The sequence below is a fragment of the Neodiprion virginianus genome, chromosome 4 (genome assembly GCF_021901495.1).
Source record: "Neodiprion virginianus isolate iyNeoVirg1 chromosome 4, iyNeoVirg1.1, whole genome shotgun sequence".
NCBI classification, from domain to species: Eukaryota; Metazoa; Arthropoda; class Insecta; order Hymenoptera; family Diprionidae; genus Neodiprion; species Neodiprion virginianus.
This window is the reverse complement of record NC_060880.1, coordinates 9,713,254-9,733,558: the sequence shown is the minus strand read 5'-3', so window position 1 is coordinate 9,733,558 and position 20,305 is coordinate 9,713,254. Positions and strand designations below refer to the sequence as shown.

Here is a 20,305-nt window from a genome sequence, read left to right as displayed (position 1 = left end):
TCATTATTTTCAGTATTTTGGTCATTTTCTTTTTTGTTTTTTTCCGAGGCAATCAACAACCACGATCTTAAAACCCTATTTGTCAAAGTTCGAAGAGATTCGGTAACTCAGAAAAAGTAAGAACTGTCAAATATAATTTGCTGTATTTGACGGTGGTCCGACATCCCCTCAGCACTAAATGTACCAGGCCCGGTCAAATTACTGGTGTTAGTACGATTAGTCGGGGAGCCGACCGCACCATATCTTCCCTCGTCGAACATACGGCCAAAATGCATATGAATCGATGGGGAATATAGTGGTCAATAGGGTGCCAGACGTTATAGACAATGGATCCTGTCCGGAGTGTCAAAAAAAATGTCACTTCCGGTCAGTTTTTCGAGGTATCTTCCATCATCGAACATATGATTGAAACTAGTACCAATCGATAGGGGAGGTCGAGTACTTGAAGAAAAAACCGGGATGCCAACCCCTACCCTGTCCAGGGGAGTAGCAGCCACCCCTAAGTGTAGGCTTTTTTGGTCCTTAACTTCCTTCATCGAACGTACGATTTTTTTTTTTTTTTTAAATTGAAGGTTGAACCTTCCCGAACCTGTGAAAACTGGGGTGCCACCCCCCACCCTGTCCGGAAGGGCGGCAGCCACCCCCAAAAGTCGAACGAGTTTACTTACGACTACATTTAGGGATGGCTGCCGCCCCCCCCGGACAGGGTGGGGATTGGCACCCCGGTTTTTTCTTCAGGTACTCGATCTCCCCTATCGATTGGTACTAGTTTCAATCGTATGTTCGATGACGGAAGATAATCTCGAAAAAACTGACCGGAAATGACATTTTTATGACACTCCGGACAGGATCCATTGTCTATAACGTTTGGCACCCTATTGACCATTATATTGCCCAGCGATTCATATGCATTTTGGCCGTATGTTCGATGAGGGAAGATATGGTGCGGTCGGCTCCTGGACTAGATAAGAATAGGGCTTTGTGAAGTGCCGGTACATGTAGTGCGCATATGGGCTGCATATACATAGGAAAAAAATGTTTTTCCTGGGTGATGCACGCTACCCAAAAATTTCAGCTTGAATGGACCAGCAGGGACCACCACTTTCTTGGTATCAAAGAACGCGTTGTTTTTGACCACGCTGAGACAGTCTAAAAGAAAAAGTCAACGATGAAACAAGTCTAAAATAAACAGGCAACAGAAGGACACATCTCGATCAGAAACTAAAAAATGTCATGCACGACCATCGAGATCAAACTTAAACTTATTTTGGAAAATTATACTTGACCATTTACAATCATAGTTGTAATGCTCAGAATTTGCAAATTCTCATCTCGTCGTAACCATTTATATATTTTTTAAAAATAAATCCACATCAATTGTAATCCGTATTGTAACGACCATCTGTTCAGTACTTAATCACTACAGTGGACGCTAGATATATGGCCCTGCCGCGGGGTCCGAGGAGAGGAAAATTCTCCGAAATGGCTAGTTGCTAATCGCTCGCACTGCTGGCGTCGAAAGCGAGAGCCGTGCGCGTTGGGGGTGACAATGCAGCGCAGTGGAAGATGGGCGCACTGAGGTGGGGGATGCCGGATTTGTGTGTGCGACCGTGCTGGTGGAGGGGCACGCGCTCGCATGGTCTTATACCGAATGGCCATTTATCTAGCGGCCACTACCTTGGTAACTGAGACGTGTCTATGAGGAGCTTGACCGCAGATAACCGAACGGAGCCGATGCGACCCGAGGTGCCCAGTGAGCGAGACCGACTTCGCAATGACAGGGACAGACGATGTAGTCACTATGGCAGATTACCAACCTGGCTTGACGATCGAGGACGGCGGCGCCACTCTCAACCGGTCCGATTCCGTATAAATGCGAGTGACTCGCGGGCACTCATCGCCAAATGTAGTAAAGCACTCAATGATTATAAGCCACCGCTTTGTTGTAAAGGGGCAATCTCACCTCGAGACTCTATTCTAGCTTCAAGTCTTAGGGAAAATTAGAGTCTTACATGGCAAAGCGCAACAGTTTACAAATTGGAGCAATACTGAAGAATATTGTAGTCTTTTAATTCATATTATTTTTTTGTATGATTTATTCTATGATTAATTACTGTATCGAATCGTTGATTTAATTTTTGTAATTTTCGAATTGCGATATAACTTTGTTTATTAAAATTTTGAGATCAAAACGATTCTGTTTGTCTCTATCAGCAACGTCGTAAGCTCCAATTGCATCGTTGCACTTTTTATATCGATCATGATAGCGACGGATGAAAGAAAACTAGTAGAGGTAACGGCTCTGGTTCATCACCCGAGTCCGCCAAGGATTTTGAGGATTTCAAATCTGACTTGACAGCCAAGGCTTAAAAGCTCCTGGTCTGAGGGCAATTGTTGCATTCGGTATTTTAATAGCAAGCGTCTTATATCTAAACACGTTGAATGTGGGAAACGTCTCTAGCTTAACTCGAGATCGCGACTAGAGATAGGGCAAGCGCTGGACACCCGCTTCTTTAACAAGGTGTTCTGAATTCGAAGCCGAAGTCTCGCGACTTGCAGCTCTGGACCAAAAATCCCGAGTCTCGTAAACCGCAACTCTAGTGGAGAATTTCGAATCTCCGAAAACTGTAGCTCCGGCATCCTTGTCTATGAAAACGACAAGCTAATTAATCCAGGGTATTTCGGGTCGGCAAGATCGGTCCTACTTTAGCCAATTAAGGGAGCTTTCCAGTGTGAAATTTTCAAAAAATCGATTTTTTTTTTTTTGCTTTATCGAATAGTATACACTCTTCCGAATATTCCCTGAAATTTTCATGCCGAAATTCAGATTATTTCGGTTACTGTACAGCATTTTTTGGAAGAAGGCAACGGAGCGCTACAGCTGCCGCGTCGGCCGTCTGCCCGTGCGACTGTTATTTCTATTGTCTCGTTCCTACCTGCACGTACATGAACTTGGTTCGCCAATTGTCGAAAATGTGAATTCGGACTATTGCATAATTTGCCGTTAATTAGCCGTAAATTAGTCGCGCGACTTATTTTTTTGTCGCACTCAATTTTCAAAAAAAAAAGCGGATGGCGTGCTAAATTCTTGAAAATCAATCAATCACTGCGTGTGGCAACTAGCCCCAAAGCACGTATTCTGCGGCAAGCAGATAGTAGAAATCGCTACGCAGTGTGCTGTGTGCACCTTCAATGAAGGTTACGACCGAATTTTAAAAATTTTGAAGACGATGGGATGCACGATAGGGCCGAGCGCCGCAGATTTTGCCGCTAAGTACAAGAATGCGCGCATCATCCAAGCAAACCGCCGGGCGTCCCTGGATAGCAAAGAGGCGAGGACAGCTCGTCGGACTGAACAATCCATTGAGCACGATCTTTTCGAAGAAGCAGAAGGGATATTGTATGGACCTGGCATCGCTGATTGACCGTAAGTAAACGATTTACCTAAAATTTCCTCACTTGAAACTTTGAACGCGTTTTTCTCGAAACAGCATTTTTCAAAACGGTGTCCAACTTGGAGGGCAGAGTTTTAAAGCTATCGAGTTGAATTTTTTACACAATATTCTTAACGTCATTGTTTATCGTGCTATGGAAGCTTTTTTTTTTTTTTGACATCTTCCTATTTTTTTGTAAAAAAAACTGTCAAAAAAAATGCTAAAATCGATACTTTTTGTTCAAACCAGCGCCATTTTTGCAAAAAAAAAAAAAAGAAAAAAGCCTTCATAGCACGAAAGCCAATTATATACCGATCAATAATCTTTTTGTGTTTTTTGTTTCAGATCAAAATTGTGACCCCCAACGTGGACACCACATCCAAGTGCATTTTCTGCAACAATTGTTTCATCATTTTTATAGATATTAATTAATAAATAAATCGATCTTGAAAAAATTGTTTAGTATTCTTCAATACCCAATTAATATACAAAAAAAAACCAGACCGATTAGATTATTTTTTCTTAAAAAAAAAAAATCGCGAAAAACAGCGATTTTTCGGGCTGTCACACTGGAAAGCTCCCTTAAGATGAAGCCGTAATTCTTTAATTAATTCATGATTTCCAGCTTAATTTCTATCGATAAAATCACTCACAATAACGCGATTATTTGAACGATCTAATAAGGACTTTCTAAAATCGTACACGTTACAGTATACATTATAATAGTTCATTGTGTACCAAGGGCGAGTAGTAGGTCATTTTTGCCCGCGTATCGCGAGTCTGAGACGAGTAATGCAAACACACTAGGACAAAAATAACCCCTCACTCTGGGTATACAAGATATTTTTTGAAACACATGTACAGATTTTGAAGTTTTTCTTACCAAAAGTTCGGGATCAAATCGCTTTGATCAATAAATTGCAATATGTATTATAACGTATCATTTTTAAAACACTGCATAAAAGGCTTCCTGAACTCGAGGTAGAACCCAAAAGTAGGAATGTCATGATAGGAATCGTCCATGATTTCAGTAAAGAGCGCTCGGACGAGGGTCACACATCCGAAGCTGCGAGAGGGGAAACTTCACAGGCTAGCGCAGGACTTCCCAACCGGTGTGGCGCGCCCCCCTGGTGGGGCGTAGAGAAATAGCAAGGGGGGCGCAACACGCGTTTGCAATTTCGAAAGAAAATTAATTTAACGGATTTTAACGCGTATATTATAACGTCATAATATCACAGTGATTGATTCCGTCTATAAATAACTTTGGCAAAAACTGTACCTAGAATCGACAAGCTAGTACAGAACGTGCAAGCTCAAGTATCTCACTAGTAATAATATTAATATTCATTTGAAAATACATAAAAGTTGTAATTGATAAATAAATCATATTAAAATAAAGTGCGTTTGTTTTATTGCCACGAAAAATATTATGGGGGGGGGGGGGGGGGGGGGGCATGAAAACGTTATTTATATTACGGGGGGGCTTGACACGAAAAAGGTTGGGAAACCCTGGGCTAGCGAATAAGATATTTCAGGATTTTTGTTCCTTTGGTCTTCAAATTTGTGCGACACCAAGTGGAGGAATAGCAACTAATTCAGCGCAATTCATTTGGCGACTACAACGCAGGAGTTTTTAGGGAAGGACGACGAGCGTGAAGCCAACATAGTGAGTGGCGAGCACCATCATCGAGGCTACGGAGGGAGCGCCAACGAGGAGCACAGCCGCGAGGGAAATCGAGGAGGCCGAAACTCCCGCTGTTGGCCAGCGAGTCGTAACCTCCCTACAACACAAATGGGCAACCCCAATTCACGACAACCTCGCGACATCTTCACTACCATCTGGAGCATCGAGTAATTCGGCCGCCAATCAACGTTTTCCAATAGTGGAAATCGACGTAGCGATGAGCTAGATTTAAAAATGCGTAATCCTAGAGCCAATAAGAAGCAAGCCACTTCGTAAATAATAAGAGCCGATGTTTCGAATTTCCAGCTCCGCGTAGGGGAGCTCGTCACTTGAGTCCTGACGGCTTGAGAATAAGCGTAGCGTGAAAGATCGTTGCTATTAGTTTTATTGGTTTTGGTGTTTGAGCCCAGTTGAACGTTTCATTTTACACGTAACTGAAAAGTCGATATTTTCTCTATTACTGTTTCTTGATTGCCCGTTGAACTTTTCCGTTTGAAACTGGCTTCATGCCTTACAAAAGCTGCACTAACAGCAGCAGCAGCAGTAGCAGGAAATGCGAAAAAGCAACAAGTTCTATCCGAGTGGAGGCGGAAACCCGGTTAAAAGAATATCGTGATTGATTCGTTTCCGGAGAACGAGTGACGGATAACAATCAAGGATAGCCTCTCAAGTTCACGAACAGTTGAAACAGAAGTGCCTGACACTGGATAAGGAATTTCGCCAGTACATCTTTCACGGTCTGTATAGTAACACATAGACGTCACACGGCGAAGACATCTCACTGACGAACGCAACCGGGGACCGTGGTCAAGCGACGACAATCAACGAAGCGAAACGAAGATGATGCTGGGGCAAACCGGTTAAATCCGGATTTTCTGGCACCGGGAAGGTATAAATAAGAGCGTCGCTCAATGTTCGACACCAGATCCGAGGCATAAAGCCAGACTGACTCACGTACATTGAGTAGAACAGATTCGGGGTAGAGCATCCGGCTGTCTCCCCCCGAACGTTACAGTATAGATACCCTCGAAGAACACGGGGGGATTTTCCACTCTCAAGTTTCTGAACCCGGGAGTTCATTTCCAAGCCCATGAACGTGTTACCACAAGATTTCTGACTGTGAATATAAATTAGAATCATGCGTGCGATACGTGCAGTTTTTTAATGCTGGATTGAAATTTGAGGACTTTGTAGACCTTAATTCATGTCGGTGTGAATCTTTGAAGCCAGGTTTGAGATTGTTTCATCGGTTTCTTCCGCTCAGAGTTGAATTGTCTCAATGACACTTCATCTTAATTTCGTAATTTTGAATATGCTGCAAAATTTTCGTAGTATAGAGATAAAGGGATACAAAAACTCTGCGCAGATTCATATGGAACTTGGATCAAATCCGAATTTTTATGCGCATTAAAGAAATACTCTCAAAGGAAGACCCTTGTAACGCGCTTTTCTCCCGTTACTTGATTGGTTTACACAGAAATTTTACAATCGAATAATCTTTAGGTTCTGTTCAATATCGCACCTTGCACGTGGATACAGTCGAAGTGAAATTCATTTTTCTATACAACGAATCAAATGCATCATTGGCTGCTAAATTTTGCCGATATCTTGAACCCTTGTTTGAACCCCATATCTGTTGTTTGCACAATATACTATTATGTAAGGATCGGATATTTCGAATTTAAATTGAAAATATCAGTAAGAAAAGCGTCGACGGTATGGTTCAAGTGGGACGAAGCGTTGACATAAGGTAAAACTTTAGTTTCATCACTGGCATAGGGCCAAATCATAAGTAAGTCACCAATGAAAACGGGCTATACCGGCATCGAATGGTCATGAGGATTGTAAAATAAGTATATTGAAATCTTAATTTTACTTTAGTTTGTGGCTACTCACCGTTGATGCATTTATCTGATATTAAATTAATTTGTTCGCATAGACAAACAAAAACTTGTAGAAGAGCAGGCGTTTTGACACGACAATCAGCTAAAGTATATGATTCTCTTACCTCTTTGGCAATCATCACCGAAGTCGGTCCATCTTTGGAGGACCCGCAGATGATACCGAGCTGATAAAGGACCAGAAGAAAAAGCAGTCCCGCAAAGCAGAGGATGGAAGCCTTCCGGCCCCCCCGAGGTGACAGAAGTGACATCCCTCGGGTCAGGCACGCCCTCGCAATACGATGCCGATTGTCACTGCTACCACTGGTTGTAAGAGCCAAGCCAAGTGAATAAGGCCTGGATGTACCTACGCCTAACTCATCCCACCTGAAATAAATTAGAAGAGTGAATATAGGGGGATACTTTAAACCGAATAAGAGATAATTTGCAATCGAGATCAGAACTGCGTCAGGAAATCGGAATCAGAGATGTGAGTCTCTTTCTACGCAGAATTGCATGAGATTTGTCGTTGCCGTGTATTGATTATATTCGCAGTTATGTGTAACCTAATGCACATCAATAACCAAGCTTGAAGCTTATTTAATGGAATTTCTATGGAGACTTTTTGCTAATCATGCCTATGAAAAGTATTTATCTCCATTACCTACTAGGCCTATTCATTTAGAAAGTATAGCGACCTGCGAAAAAATGAATAAATGAGATTTGATCTAATTAAACCTAAATTTTGTCTTTATCCAATCCAATCTGATCTGATCAAACCTGTAATTTAAATATCGTCAGATACATAAATTATATATATTTAGATTAGCTTAGATGAAGATGAAATTTGGATCGAATTAGATCTAATCAAATTTAAGTAAATTAGATCGTTTGTATTAATTCATTCCTGGAAATGTTAGATAGTAATTAATTGTTACCATTACATTTAAACGATGCATTTTAATTTGATGATAAAATCTCTCTTGAACTTATTATAATTAGTGTAGTTCATCGCTTGGTTGGACGGGCTGGTTAAGCTTGTGAAATATGTGTTCAGTCTTTGGATAAAATTAAGCAAGCCGCATCGGTCTACCTAACGGCTACAGCTCTGACAACACGGTGACGAATAGTGATTATGATTGGTAGACGGTATGACCCATTCTGAATTTTTACATATAGAAGGCATTTTCCTACCGATGAATAACGGTAACGTTGACGTAACGGTACCAACTAAATTTAGTCTCAAACAGGTTTTTACCCGTATATCTAACGTGTGCAGAAGTGTAGCAACGACGAAACGGCTGTTACGAAACAGCAGCTGCGGGTTATTATTTACTTTTGTTTAGTCCCTGTAGCAGACTCAGTAAATTTACAGCTGTATGCAAATGTTCCATTGAAGTAATTCATAGGGGCTGGTTTGGGCTGGTTTCGAAAAGTAAAAGGAGTACATTTTTAATCGCAGTGCAATTGTTGATGGTTTGGGTCTCCTCAGATTCAAAATTAGATTTCAAAGTAAGGGTTTGTAACTTTCAAAAATAAATTGCACGAATAGATAATAATTGGGGAAAAATTTTCAAAAATCACTCTTTCGAAAAATATCATTCAAATTTCTTCCAGTTATGCTGAATTCTTTAAGTAAGCAATTGTCATTTATTTCCACCAGTCAATGAAGAGAATGAGTTTTGGAATATCTGAACATTCTTTATTTACCTGATTCTTTCGATTAGCGTATTAAATTAAAGTTTTCAGTATTAATCCGTATATTCATTTTGAGCCAAATAAACTCATGCCAGTCCCCTTGAAAAGGAGCTAACGTACTTAAAGTCGTTAGACATAAGGATTTCTGTTAATCAGTTTGATTTATTTGTTAGGAAAATATTGCAATCCACAATGAATAACCATAGAATAAACCCACATTTCATGCCATCGTAATAGTGATAACCGAAAAGAAATACGATAGAAAAAAAAATTAAATCACTTACAAGAAAAAAATAGTAAAAAATTCTTAAGATGGACAATGTTTTCATTCCTCTACACAGCAGTATATAACAGTTTCATTTTTATAGCTTTGTAAACAAATGAACGCAATTCTTAGTAAAAATTTGTTTGATTCTCCTAGACTGCAGTGTTAGCTGAATGTTACTAAAGACAGCCAGCTAAATGAGGAATTTCGAAGCTCGTCCATTACAGGCGAGGGATGGCGCCGAAAGCTGCGGTATAAAAATTTCCTAATGTACCGACTTGATTAATATTGTAATCCTTATGACCGAGTCGGTAAGTGTAGCGCACTGACGTTACCCACGTACCTGTTGTAACCTTTTGCTTGCTTCAAAATTCTCCCGTGGCTGATTGTCTTTAGCAATCTTCAGTCAATGACTGCAATGAAGGACCACGATAGAAAACTTAGACTGTGATTAAATCATGGAAAATTACCCAGTAGTTGGGCACAAACTTCATGGGTATACCTAACTATTCTGATACGGGGTCTCATCAAATTTAACTGAAATACAATGACGGCCCGTGCTATGAAAATTAGATGAAACCTCAATTCGAAAAAAGTAAAACGAGATAAAATGCCGTCAATAAGATTTTGTAGTTAATATTAATACAAATTTGCGCTTTTCAAACTCTCGAGATTTTTGGGATTTTACGAATAAAAATTGGCTATTTACACATGATATCGAAATGATCGTGGCATAATATGGAGGAAAAATTTGTGCCCAAAGTTAAAGTAAAGAATCGTTGATCAATGAACAAATGCTTTTTCAAATTCTTCGATGTCTCGAAATGAGTATACAATTTATGAGATTAAAGAACAATACAGTGTAAAATATCGTCCAGTAGGCAAGTAATTATCGCAGTAGTTGAGACATCATTTTCAAAGACTTGAATACAATATCTTGAATCTCTGATTTTCAATACAATTATCAGTCTTTCTTCCGCAGCTTTGTTGATTTCCCATTGTCCCAATCGCAAGAATAACCGATAAAAAAGGTAATTTCTGATTTTTTACTTACATGCCTTTTTTCTATTTTAGCTTATAGCTTTAGCTTTTAGCTTTATTTTTAACCGAACGTAAATGAGGGTGTGGCTGTAATTTGCGGTCCCTGACTACGAGCGATTAGTAAACTTGGTAGGAGGTATTTTAAGCAAATTAGCACAATTCCGAGAGGTTTATGCTGTTATAGAATTTAGTATCCGCAGCTATAGTGAGTTATTGTATAGACCATGAGGGGTTGCCCTCAAGCTTGTGTCTAATTAGGTATACGCATGTTATCAAAACAAGGGCGATACGTGGGATTCGGATAGATCCCGAATACTATTCAAAGGAAGCAAGAAGACGGTACCCAGACGGCAGAAAACTTGAATCAGTCAACAAGATCTGATTGACAGATGTGAGTTTTTTGGCGTCTAAGAATCGCGAAAGACATCTCTTCCGGAAATAAAAATATCTTTTCGAAGGCAAAAAATGGGTCATGAGCCATATTTCAAACGTCTTTTTGGCTACCTACTTTAAAATATGTTATTCCTGGGTATACGTGTCAAAAAAAGCTCCCGGAACTCTAGGTGGAACTAAAAATAAAGATTTTGTGGCATCGATTATCGAGTACGTGAAAAAGCGCGCCAGAGCTGGAGTCACGCATTTGGGATTCCGAGAGGTGACACTGTAGCGAACGGCGAATATGATATCTCAGGACTATTTGTTTCTTCTTGTTTTTCCAGTTTCAACGGCATCAAGCAGGGAGTAGGTGACGATTTCGAGGAAATTGAGGAATGCCGAACAGCTACGATTTCGATTGAAGAATGCCGAGGCTGCGAAGGGGGAACCGACAAAGATCTTTGCATCGCTGGAATCCAAGGCGGACGTGATTCCCGCTGGTAGCTGGCGCTCCGCAGCTTCTACTCGCTTTACCCCGTCAACAGCTAACCACCAAATTTGCGAAGGATGGACTAGCGATAAGAGAGCACCACCCCGTTCATCACCGAATTATCGTAGAGCTGTGCAGTGGATGAAATTGCGATCTAGCGTCAAGTTCCGCATCGCGATGCTCCGACAGGCGCGTCGAGTTACGAAATCTACGAAATCGAGGTTCGATCAATTGTTGCGGATTCTTGCGGCTATGACGTTACGTGGGACGTAGCGTACAGAGATCGGTGTTGTGGCAGGTTATAAGATTTTTCAGATTACTCTAGTTTTGGCGGTCATTTGCGAAAGGTGTAATTCCGAGTTTGAGTAACGAAACGCTTTGAAGAAGAGTTTTGCGAAAGATGACGCTGCCAAAGAATCACGAGGGGGTTGGAGCTTTTGTTGCGTGGATATGGAACGGTAAGCGCTGCTTATGTACTCGCGACCGAATTTCGAGAGTAGTTGTTATGAGTAAAGGCTTGCCGAACGATGGATAGCCGTTTTGAATTTGCGTTATGGAAAAGTACTCGAAATTTGTTTGTCGATCTTCTTGCGTGGTGACGGTAGCCTGAGTTCGCGTTTGAATAAAGTAAATTTTGAGTTTGTTGAGAATTTCGAGTAGAGTCACGGTTCCAAATTGCTTTTTTTTTGTCGTAATTTCGGTGCAGCCTAAATTACGCTGTACGGGATATAGTCGCAGTATCGTGGTTTTTCAGTGTCACCTCTCGTGTATGTCGCGAATTGCTGAAACTGAGTGATCGAATTAGCAAATGACGGATTTGAGAATTTGGAGAAAATTTGAATCCACATGCGTTGCGATTGCGTTTAGTTGAGTTGGCGTTTGTAATTCTTGATTAAAATTGGCGTTTTCATTGTATCTATTTAGGTAGCGATTGCGATGCAAAATTTGTATTATTGAGCTTCGGTTGTGGCTAAATTACGATCGAGTTTAAGAATTTGTTTATGTGAGTTTCGTATAATTTTGAGCTCTGTAGATTTTGTTCAGTTTAGCGAAGTTAAGATTATAATTACCTTAATGTAGTTTAAATTGAGTCATCGAGGATGAGTTCGGATTTATTTAATTGAGTTTGAGATTCGGATAATATCTAGCTTTATTTTAGTTGCTCAGTTTAGTTGCTTTAGTTTGTCAAGTAATCTCGCGGTTGCGTCGAAGCTCCCAGTCGGGCATTAGAGAGAATGCCGTCTAGCCGGATCGGCACGCCGTCGACAAATTAGTTATAGTTCGATTTTGTAGCGATTATCGCTTTGTGGTTGAGTTTAGATTTAGAGTTCAGAATTATTTGCATCTTGAGAATGTAGAATGTTGAGTTTAGTTTTTAAGGAATGAAGCGTTCGCGTCGAAGCTCCGAGTCCAACCAGAACCATAAAAAACACGAAGATATAAGAGGAAGAAGGTGTACAGTACGAAGCTGGAATGGGAGATTAGCCGTAAGTTCACGTTGTAGTTACCAGAAACTTTAAACACGTTTTTCTCGAAACTATGTTTTTAAACAGCGTCAGCACGATAACTCTGGCAACTTTTAAGATTATCAACTTTTTTAAAAATCTTGACAATTATTTTCTTTACAGTCTGACGAATGGTTTTTTTAATTTTTCGGTTCGGCAATTTTTCATAAATTATTAGACACGATTTTTTTTTTAAATACATACTAACGTTTCGAATACTGCAACTTCTTTATTTTTGAAAAAAAAAAAAAAAAAAAAATTTCCGTCAGACTATTACTACTACATTATTTTACAAGATTCTTTTGAATTTTTGCAGATTGGATAATTTTTGGTGAAGTTATAATGTAGACAAGGTATATGAGCCCTCAAGTAATAGCGTAGGTTATGATAAGTTCTGATATTTTGATTATGAATCGTAAAGAGCGAGGTTTAAATGATTTTGTTTCTTCTTTTTGTATAGCTGCTTGACAGAATGTATTATTTTATTTTATTTTTATCAAATAGCGTATAGTTGTCGAGTGTATGTATCTCTTTCTCTCCAAAATCACCCCTCTCTTCTCCGCGGTACTAAGCTACCAAGTATATTAGCCGTGGTTTAGCGAAGCTAAAGATTTCCAGGCGTGTTGACCATGTCAGGCGCCCAACAAAATCTTGCGATGCGTTTTGTAGAGTTTTGTTTCAGTTATCACCGCGGGTCGCCAAATTATTGTTCACGCGGTATGTTCTCGGTAAGTTCTTCGGGTGGCCGAGTTACAGACAAAAATCCGGGTCGCAGTATATTATACTGGTAAGTTTATTATGAAACTTCTATTGCTTTCGTGCTGCTACGATTATACGTGAACGAATTCCATGAAGAATGGTAAAAATTACGACGCTCTGTTTGACACTCGATAACGACACGAAAATTTTTACTTAAATTTATTACATGAAAAACTTTGACAACTATGTGTAAGTTCTCAAAGCTATACCGATCAATCTTTGCCAAAAAATTCATTCAAATATGTTGAAAAAAATCACGGATACAAAGTGCGCAATTTGAAAAACCCCAAGAGAACTAAATTATTCATAAACAAAGAAAAAAGAAATGCAGGATTCAAAGAAATTTTTTTGACATCTGCAAGAATCGTTGGGAGCTAAAGGCCCAACATTCGCGATGTAGGCTAGCTATAGCAGCGTCCATCTACGGGATAAAAAGTTCATTCATTCGGTGAAAGAGGTAAATAAAGTAGTGAAACAGAACCAGCTACGACGTATCGCGTTGACCCTAATACTCGAGGGTGGTTTTAGCGGTTAGTATATCCGTTACGCTTTGAGCTTCACGGTCCACTGTCAAGCAGCCGTTGAAGAGCTTTTTTTGGGAGAAAGAAAAAGGCCGAGCATAAAGCTCGGGACGAGGAATACCGTCGCAGAGACAGGAAAGGAAGTGTCCATTTTTCGGTGGTGGCTCTCGCGCCTGTGGTGCGGGAAAGACCGGCTATCAACGCTCATGTTTCACCCAGCCTGGGCTCTTCGGTGCCGTCCACGATGAGAGATGAGAACAATCACCGCAATATTGCTGCTGGCTAGCCGGCCCCTTCTTCATCTCTATAGTTTCCTCTTTTCCTCCAAACTCACTACCACCATGCTCTGTTCCACACTCGTACATTTTCTGCTCCACTCTGTGAACTCTTAGATCAATGTTTATGATAGCGCTCGCGTGGGTGGGTGGGTGATGGTCGACGTTCAAACATATTGTTCCCATAGCGAGGAGAGTTTTCGCTCCTCCTCCTTCTCCTTCTTCTCTAAGTCCCGCGTTTCATCGCTTCTTAGTCGTGTTCGTTCTTTGATTACTGTACTGCTGCAGGCTACTAGCGTTGTTACACGCACTCAACTCGAGTAGCTCGACCTGAACTCTGTTGCCTCACACACACTCGATGAAAAGCTTGAGAAGTTGGTATGGTAGTAGGTTGCTGTATCAAAAAATTCATGACTGATCAAGTTTCGCAATGTCTTATTCTCCAGTTTATTTTACCACCCGAGTGTCTTTTGTCATTTTATACTATACCGATACTCACCGCGACTTGTATTGTTTCTACGGCTTGTACGGACCCTCAGTTTGATTTTGACACATTCAAGGCCGCCGATGGCACCTGCTTCACATGTTGAACAAGCTGTAGCAGACCACAACGAGAGGTGGACATGGAACACTTGCTGCTGGTGTTGCTGTCATTTCATGCTTACACGACCAATTTTTGATCAATGCCATTTTCAATTTGGACGCAAGTTTTTCTTTTTCCGAGCAACTTCTCTAAAACCGTGTTTCTGTGTTATTAATATTAAAATCGTTTTGTAGTTACGTTGAGATTCTTAGAATATTCTTGAAACTTGAATTTGCCCACCCGTTCATCAGATCAGTTCAATGGCTGTCATTTCTTTCACTTTTTTTTTTTTTTTTGCAGCACCGTAAATTACAAGACACATCCGAAATCATTGCAACTCGATAACAAATATATCGACATCCTGAAGTAAGTGAAGTTATTGTTTTTGCTATTAGTATCCCATTTTCGAGTAATTGTAGAAAAAAAACAATATCACGCGTACACTTAACCCAGACATATTTGTTATGCAGTCGTTGATTTACACAAATATTATCACAAATTCTTTTAAAAAATTGACGCATTCATTATTTGACGAACATCAAACTCATACATTCATTATTGTGAATCGAAAATTTTCAATGTGCTTGAAGGAAGAAAAAAAAAACCAGTATCGATTAAAGCTGCGCGAAGGCTTAGATATTACAGTTCTAAGACGGTGGTGTGAAAAGAACACAGAATGATCGAATTTAGGTGAGCTAACGTCACCTCCGACAATTGTTCAAGATCTTCGACAAATTTATTTCATCAAGAGATGGGGTCGTATTTCGCGCCAAGTAGAATGCGACTTCTCAATAAGACCGCCCGCAATAAGCCCGCTTTCCCAGTTTTTCGCTTGCGCATTTTCCCCCACTCCGTCTCAACCTCGAAGCTCCAATTGGTCGCGTGCGAACCAAGACCGGCAGCTTGACCTCACTGAGGGTGTGAAATTGGTGAGGATAGGGGGAGGGGGGGGGGGGGGACGTAAATACGCTCGTGCGTGTACCCGACGGGCATTCTAGTTGCGAGTAAACTAGCATAGTAATGAATTTTTGCACCAGAAAGTCACGTTGAAGGTGTGAAATTTCCACATGGTCCGCAATCCAAGCGTGGAGTTCCTCCACACCACCACCATGAAGGTTGCCGGCCATAGTGCTAATTTATTAATAAGAACGTGCAGCCTATAAAAAAAGAAAGAGAGCGTGCGCATTATGGGGGTGTACTCAAATTCTGGGAAAAACTCTTCGTCGCGGCGGGTTTTGCGGACTTACTGAGAGGTCGGACTGTACAGTGAAAAAAAAAAATTTAGCGTGCGCCGACGCACTCTCTTATACCGTGATGAGAAACCTTTGGAATTGTGTAGTTTTTCAATAAAAATTCTTCCCATTTTGTGTGTGCTTGACATAAGATTGATCCACGCCGCTTGCCGGATAAGTGGATTGGCGGCGCGTGCGTGCGCCCCCACTCGATTATTAATATTTAAAAAATACGCTCCATTAATTCTCCAATTTGAAACTCACCTACGTTATAGGAAATTGATCAAGGAATATGCTTGCATTTTTTTTTGGAATTTTACAGCGTGGTTTCGATGATGAATATCGTGTTTGAAAATTCTTTGTTCATAATAATCTTCAATTGTTGCTATTATAAAATTTGAAGCAGCATAAAATGGAAGCCCAATTCCAGGTCTTTCGAATGAGCCCATGAACGAGTTGATCAGACAAATAGAACCTGAGATATGAAGATTTGAAGAAGAGCGTGTGTGGCGGTTTTTGGCATTTTGAGAAATTTTCAACCAGGAATAACTTTTGAAATATTGAAGGTAAAAAAAAAAAAAAAAAAATTATTTCATAAATTTATTTCAACCATAGAATCCGTTAAAAAAAATTCACAACAATCGAAAAGATAAATGAACATTTTTCGTCGATTTCATTCGGTTTGACGTGGATTGACTCATGTATATTACATTATATTATATATCTATGCAATTATATTTATACGTTGACATGACGTTATGTAAAGATTATAGTTCAAGCAAAATTTTACAGATACCACATGTGATCAAGTCGTACTTTTATTACATCATTGCCCAAATACCCTCGGTTATTGTCGACATTGACAGATTTTGGACATTAACCGTAACATATACATGACATACGTTGAGTTGTAAATTTGTAACACGCCGTTTTATGACGCATGTTATAGACCGCCGACACCCCGTTTCTGTACAATTCCGTTCACAGACAGCGAAGGGCGGCAAATTCACAATAAGGTCAATCTCAGCTAATAGAACATATTTTATGGCACTCGATTTCTTTTTCTATCCCATGCCCTTCCTCACCCAATCTCCTACGAGCAATCGCCCGGGAAACGAAGCGAGAGCGAGAGAGAGACGAGAAGAGCAGAGGGCAGAACTAACCAACTCAGGCCTCGTTAACCGGGCCGAAGATCCCGAACGTCCCCAAGAGCAGCCTCCCGTTGTTAACTACGAATTGGTGTCGAATTCCCGCACTCCTGGCGGATGCTCAACACCTCGGCGTTAGTAACCGTGTCTCGATCATCATCAAGTTTCGGAGTCCCTACTACGAGTATCGTTGCAGCTGATGCCGATTATCTCTATCTGTCGGTCAGGTGTAGCATAATGGTGTGCCATAACTGGGTCAAGCAGCTCCATTGTCATATCCTGGGAGACCGCTGACGACCGAGAGCCCAAGTCAGTTGGGTACTAGTATTGCCGCTTCCTCTCTAAGCCGGGAGCCATGGCTACTGCGGAAAAACCGACTAACAGCTCCCCCTTCGTTCGACATTGGAATTCTCTTCCGGCCGAACTTAGGTCTGTGACGACTCTTGCCGCCCTTAAGCGTGGACTTTATTAGCATCTTTTCCGGACAGAAGAGTCTCGCTCCGGTTCGTAATCGTTACTCTCGGCCTTTTCCGTTTTTTGACTTTCAATTTTTCGATCTGTGTGTATCTTTTTACGCTAGGTGCAATCTTAGATTAAGTTTTTAGCTTTAAGTGAACGTGTATAAGTTTTTCTTTGTACTAGATTGTATCTCTTTTGTTTTTCTTTTACAACCTGTTTCCCAACATTGTGATGGGAATATCAATAAATACCATAAACCATCAACCCTTCCGCCAGCTAGCGTGACGTTACCAAACAGGGACGATCGCCATTTCGAAGCGCAAGTAAGAACGCAAGTGAAAGACACGGTGAACTTGCCGAGTGCCACGACTCTGCCGGGCTAACCGTCGTACTGTAGGTATTTGTCTGGTTATCTGTTCCGGTAACAGGCTTGTTGACGAATGGCATTCAATAGAATAATTGATATGAAGGTAAATAAACTTCGGTTAACTTTATTATAACAACAAGATGTATTTGAAGTGGGCGCCGGATCGGGACTGTTCCACACAGGTAGCTGCGTTGCCGGTTTCGCCCACTCTAAATCTAGAGTGAAATGAAGGATATGATCCCTACAGTACGCCGTATGGTGCTGCCACCTCTGGAAAAAAAATGGAATTATCCCAGAGAAGAAATGTAAAGTACCTTTTCGAGTACTTCTTGTTTTCTTGATTATTGTTTATGTTATTGTTAGTTCACCGCGTTCTTGTACATATTGTGCGCTGTATGTATCTTGTGAACACCCTTCGTGGCGAAAGCTTGTACAAGGCAGCCGATTTGAGCTCTGTCTTATTAATTCCACAATAAATAATGATTTCAATTATATTTCTATCATCATATCGAGTGTGTCATAACCTACACTTCCCGGTCCACGTTCCCTTTTACGAAATACTGAACAGCCGAGTATCCCGTTTCAGGTAACGTGTATCACAAATAACATCAATTATAAGAGTGACGATTCAAAATTAATACGTAGCCATCGATATAGAGTTTTAGTGACTTGTTTTTTTTTTCTTGCTATCTCTTCGCACCCTGTTGGGAAAGTTCATTAATCTCCTAACGTCAATTACAACATTGAACGAGATCTATAAGGACTGATGACACAAAGTTAACGGGATTAATATTTATTTTTAACACATGACGCCTCAAAAAAAGATAAGAGTTACATTTAATTATTGTTAATTCAACCTCCCGTCAATATTTTAAATAAATTTAATCTAAACTGTTGATTTAATTATAATATTTATACCATCATTACGCGTTTTACAGAACCTGACCAAATTATAGAAAATTCGTTACAAGCTTGTTCTGATCCTCATTTTAAACTAGCTTGTCACCGCTTCAGGTCCGAATGCTCTATTATATGTTTTGTGAGAAAAAGTCAAAGCCAAGTGTCCCCTTTTTAAGACCTAATAGTAAAAACCTTTAGTTGTTATCGTTATATTTTTATTATGGGCTTGAAAATAAGGAAAATCTTATATTTTATATTGTGATAATTGTATGAGAATCTATACTTGATTGAATCAACATAAGTTGGTACAGGAATAACCTTTTTTTCATCCAGATGACCACTTAACTCGTCATGTTTGAAACTGCTTAAAAATGTTCGAGCCAAATGAAAAATGGTTCCTAATAACCTCGTAGAGTTGGCATAAAATGCTCCATACTTGAGTGCCACATCCGTACTTTGATTTCTAAGGGAAAGATATCCATCACAATATAAAAGCGTCTGTCCTGTTAGTTGTCACAATAGTTTTTATGCTGAAATACCTGCTGCTTCGGGGAGACTAAAATAACATTTTTCCAAACTCCGAGAAAAAATATGGAACGAGGACGAGGCTGAAACCAGCAGCCAGAGTCAGTAACGAGAATTAGCAACCAAACGTTCTAATGTTCATCCGAATAAGGTAGTGAAGTTCGAAAATCAAAATTTTGTGAAATACCTTGAACCTCCAATACTTTTATACAATTATGAGGATAAAACTGAAGTAAATTATTGTATTTCCAAAAAGATGAACACGTTTGATTGCTAACTCTGGCTGCTAGCTTCATGGATTCATAATGCATAGAGTCCTAATGCCTACGACAGCCAATAAAACAATTTCGAAGCGAGTGAGATTGTTAAACAGAGAATGACGGGATTAGTCTGTATTTTTCTACGTGCTACGTGCTATGAGTTCTAGGACGTAACAAATTTGTTTGTGGTTGTGCTGATGAAAACCGACAGAATCGCTATTTTTTGGCTTAAAAACTTGCAGCTTACGCCCCCACTGCTCACGGTCTGAGTCCATGCGTTATAAGTCCATGGATTTGAAACAGTTAAACGTAAGCATTTCAAGCAAAATTGAAATAACGTCAGCTCTAATCCCATTTGTGCCGAAAAACTCTAGGTGTGAAGAAATAAAGATTCTATAATAATGAATTGTAAGCGGTGCTTACGATGAGCTGTTTCCTCCACACAACCTAATGCTACTGAAATTTTGACAGAGTGCAGAGGATATACCATAAACATACCTTTGTAATGCTCAAGTTAAAATGAAAATTGTGGAGCAGAGCTTTTCAAATTTTTTTTACCACGAAATACTGTAAAAGCCATATTTCGATTTTGATGTTGATGTGCCTTATTCATTCGAAAACGTCTATCGGTTACACTGACGGTATACTAAGGTTTCCCTTTCTTTGCTGTATCGGAGGTTAGTCCGAAGTTTGATTAAAAAAGTTCAAGCGGTCTTGCAGCGCTTCGTCCTTACACGATACCGTAGTTATTTATTCTCTTACCTTTTTGTTCGAAAACAGTGTTTGCGAAACCTGGTTTCAAAATTAAACGACTAATATGGGAAGTGTTTAAAAAAATTTTTCAATTAATAAATCTATATACCGTCTAGAATGCAGAATCGATGTTTTTATTTTAGGACTTCGG

The 20,305-nt window shown here is 40.1% G+C and overlaps 1 protein-coding gene across 8 annotated transcripts in view; it reads right to left on the bottom strand.

The window, feature by feature from the left end:
• Positions 1 to 20,305, bottom strand: part of LOC124302303 (protein-tyrosine sulfotransferase) — a 270,777-nt gene that overhangs the window by 17,509 nt on the left and 232,963 nt on the right. For all 8 annotated transcript variants that reach the window (XM_046758305.1, XM_046758307.1, XM_046758303.1 and 5 more), the window contains one exon: positions 7,127 to 7,385. In XM_046758305.1, coding sequence (XP_046614261.1) covers positions 7,127 to 7,270 — 144 coding nt within the window. In that variant the 5' untranslated portion in view covers positions 7,271 to 7,385. The remainder of the gene's footprint in view (positions 1 to 7,126; positions 7,386 to 20,305) is intronic.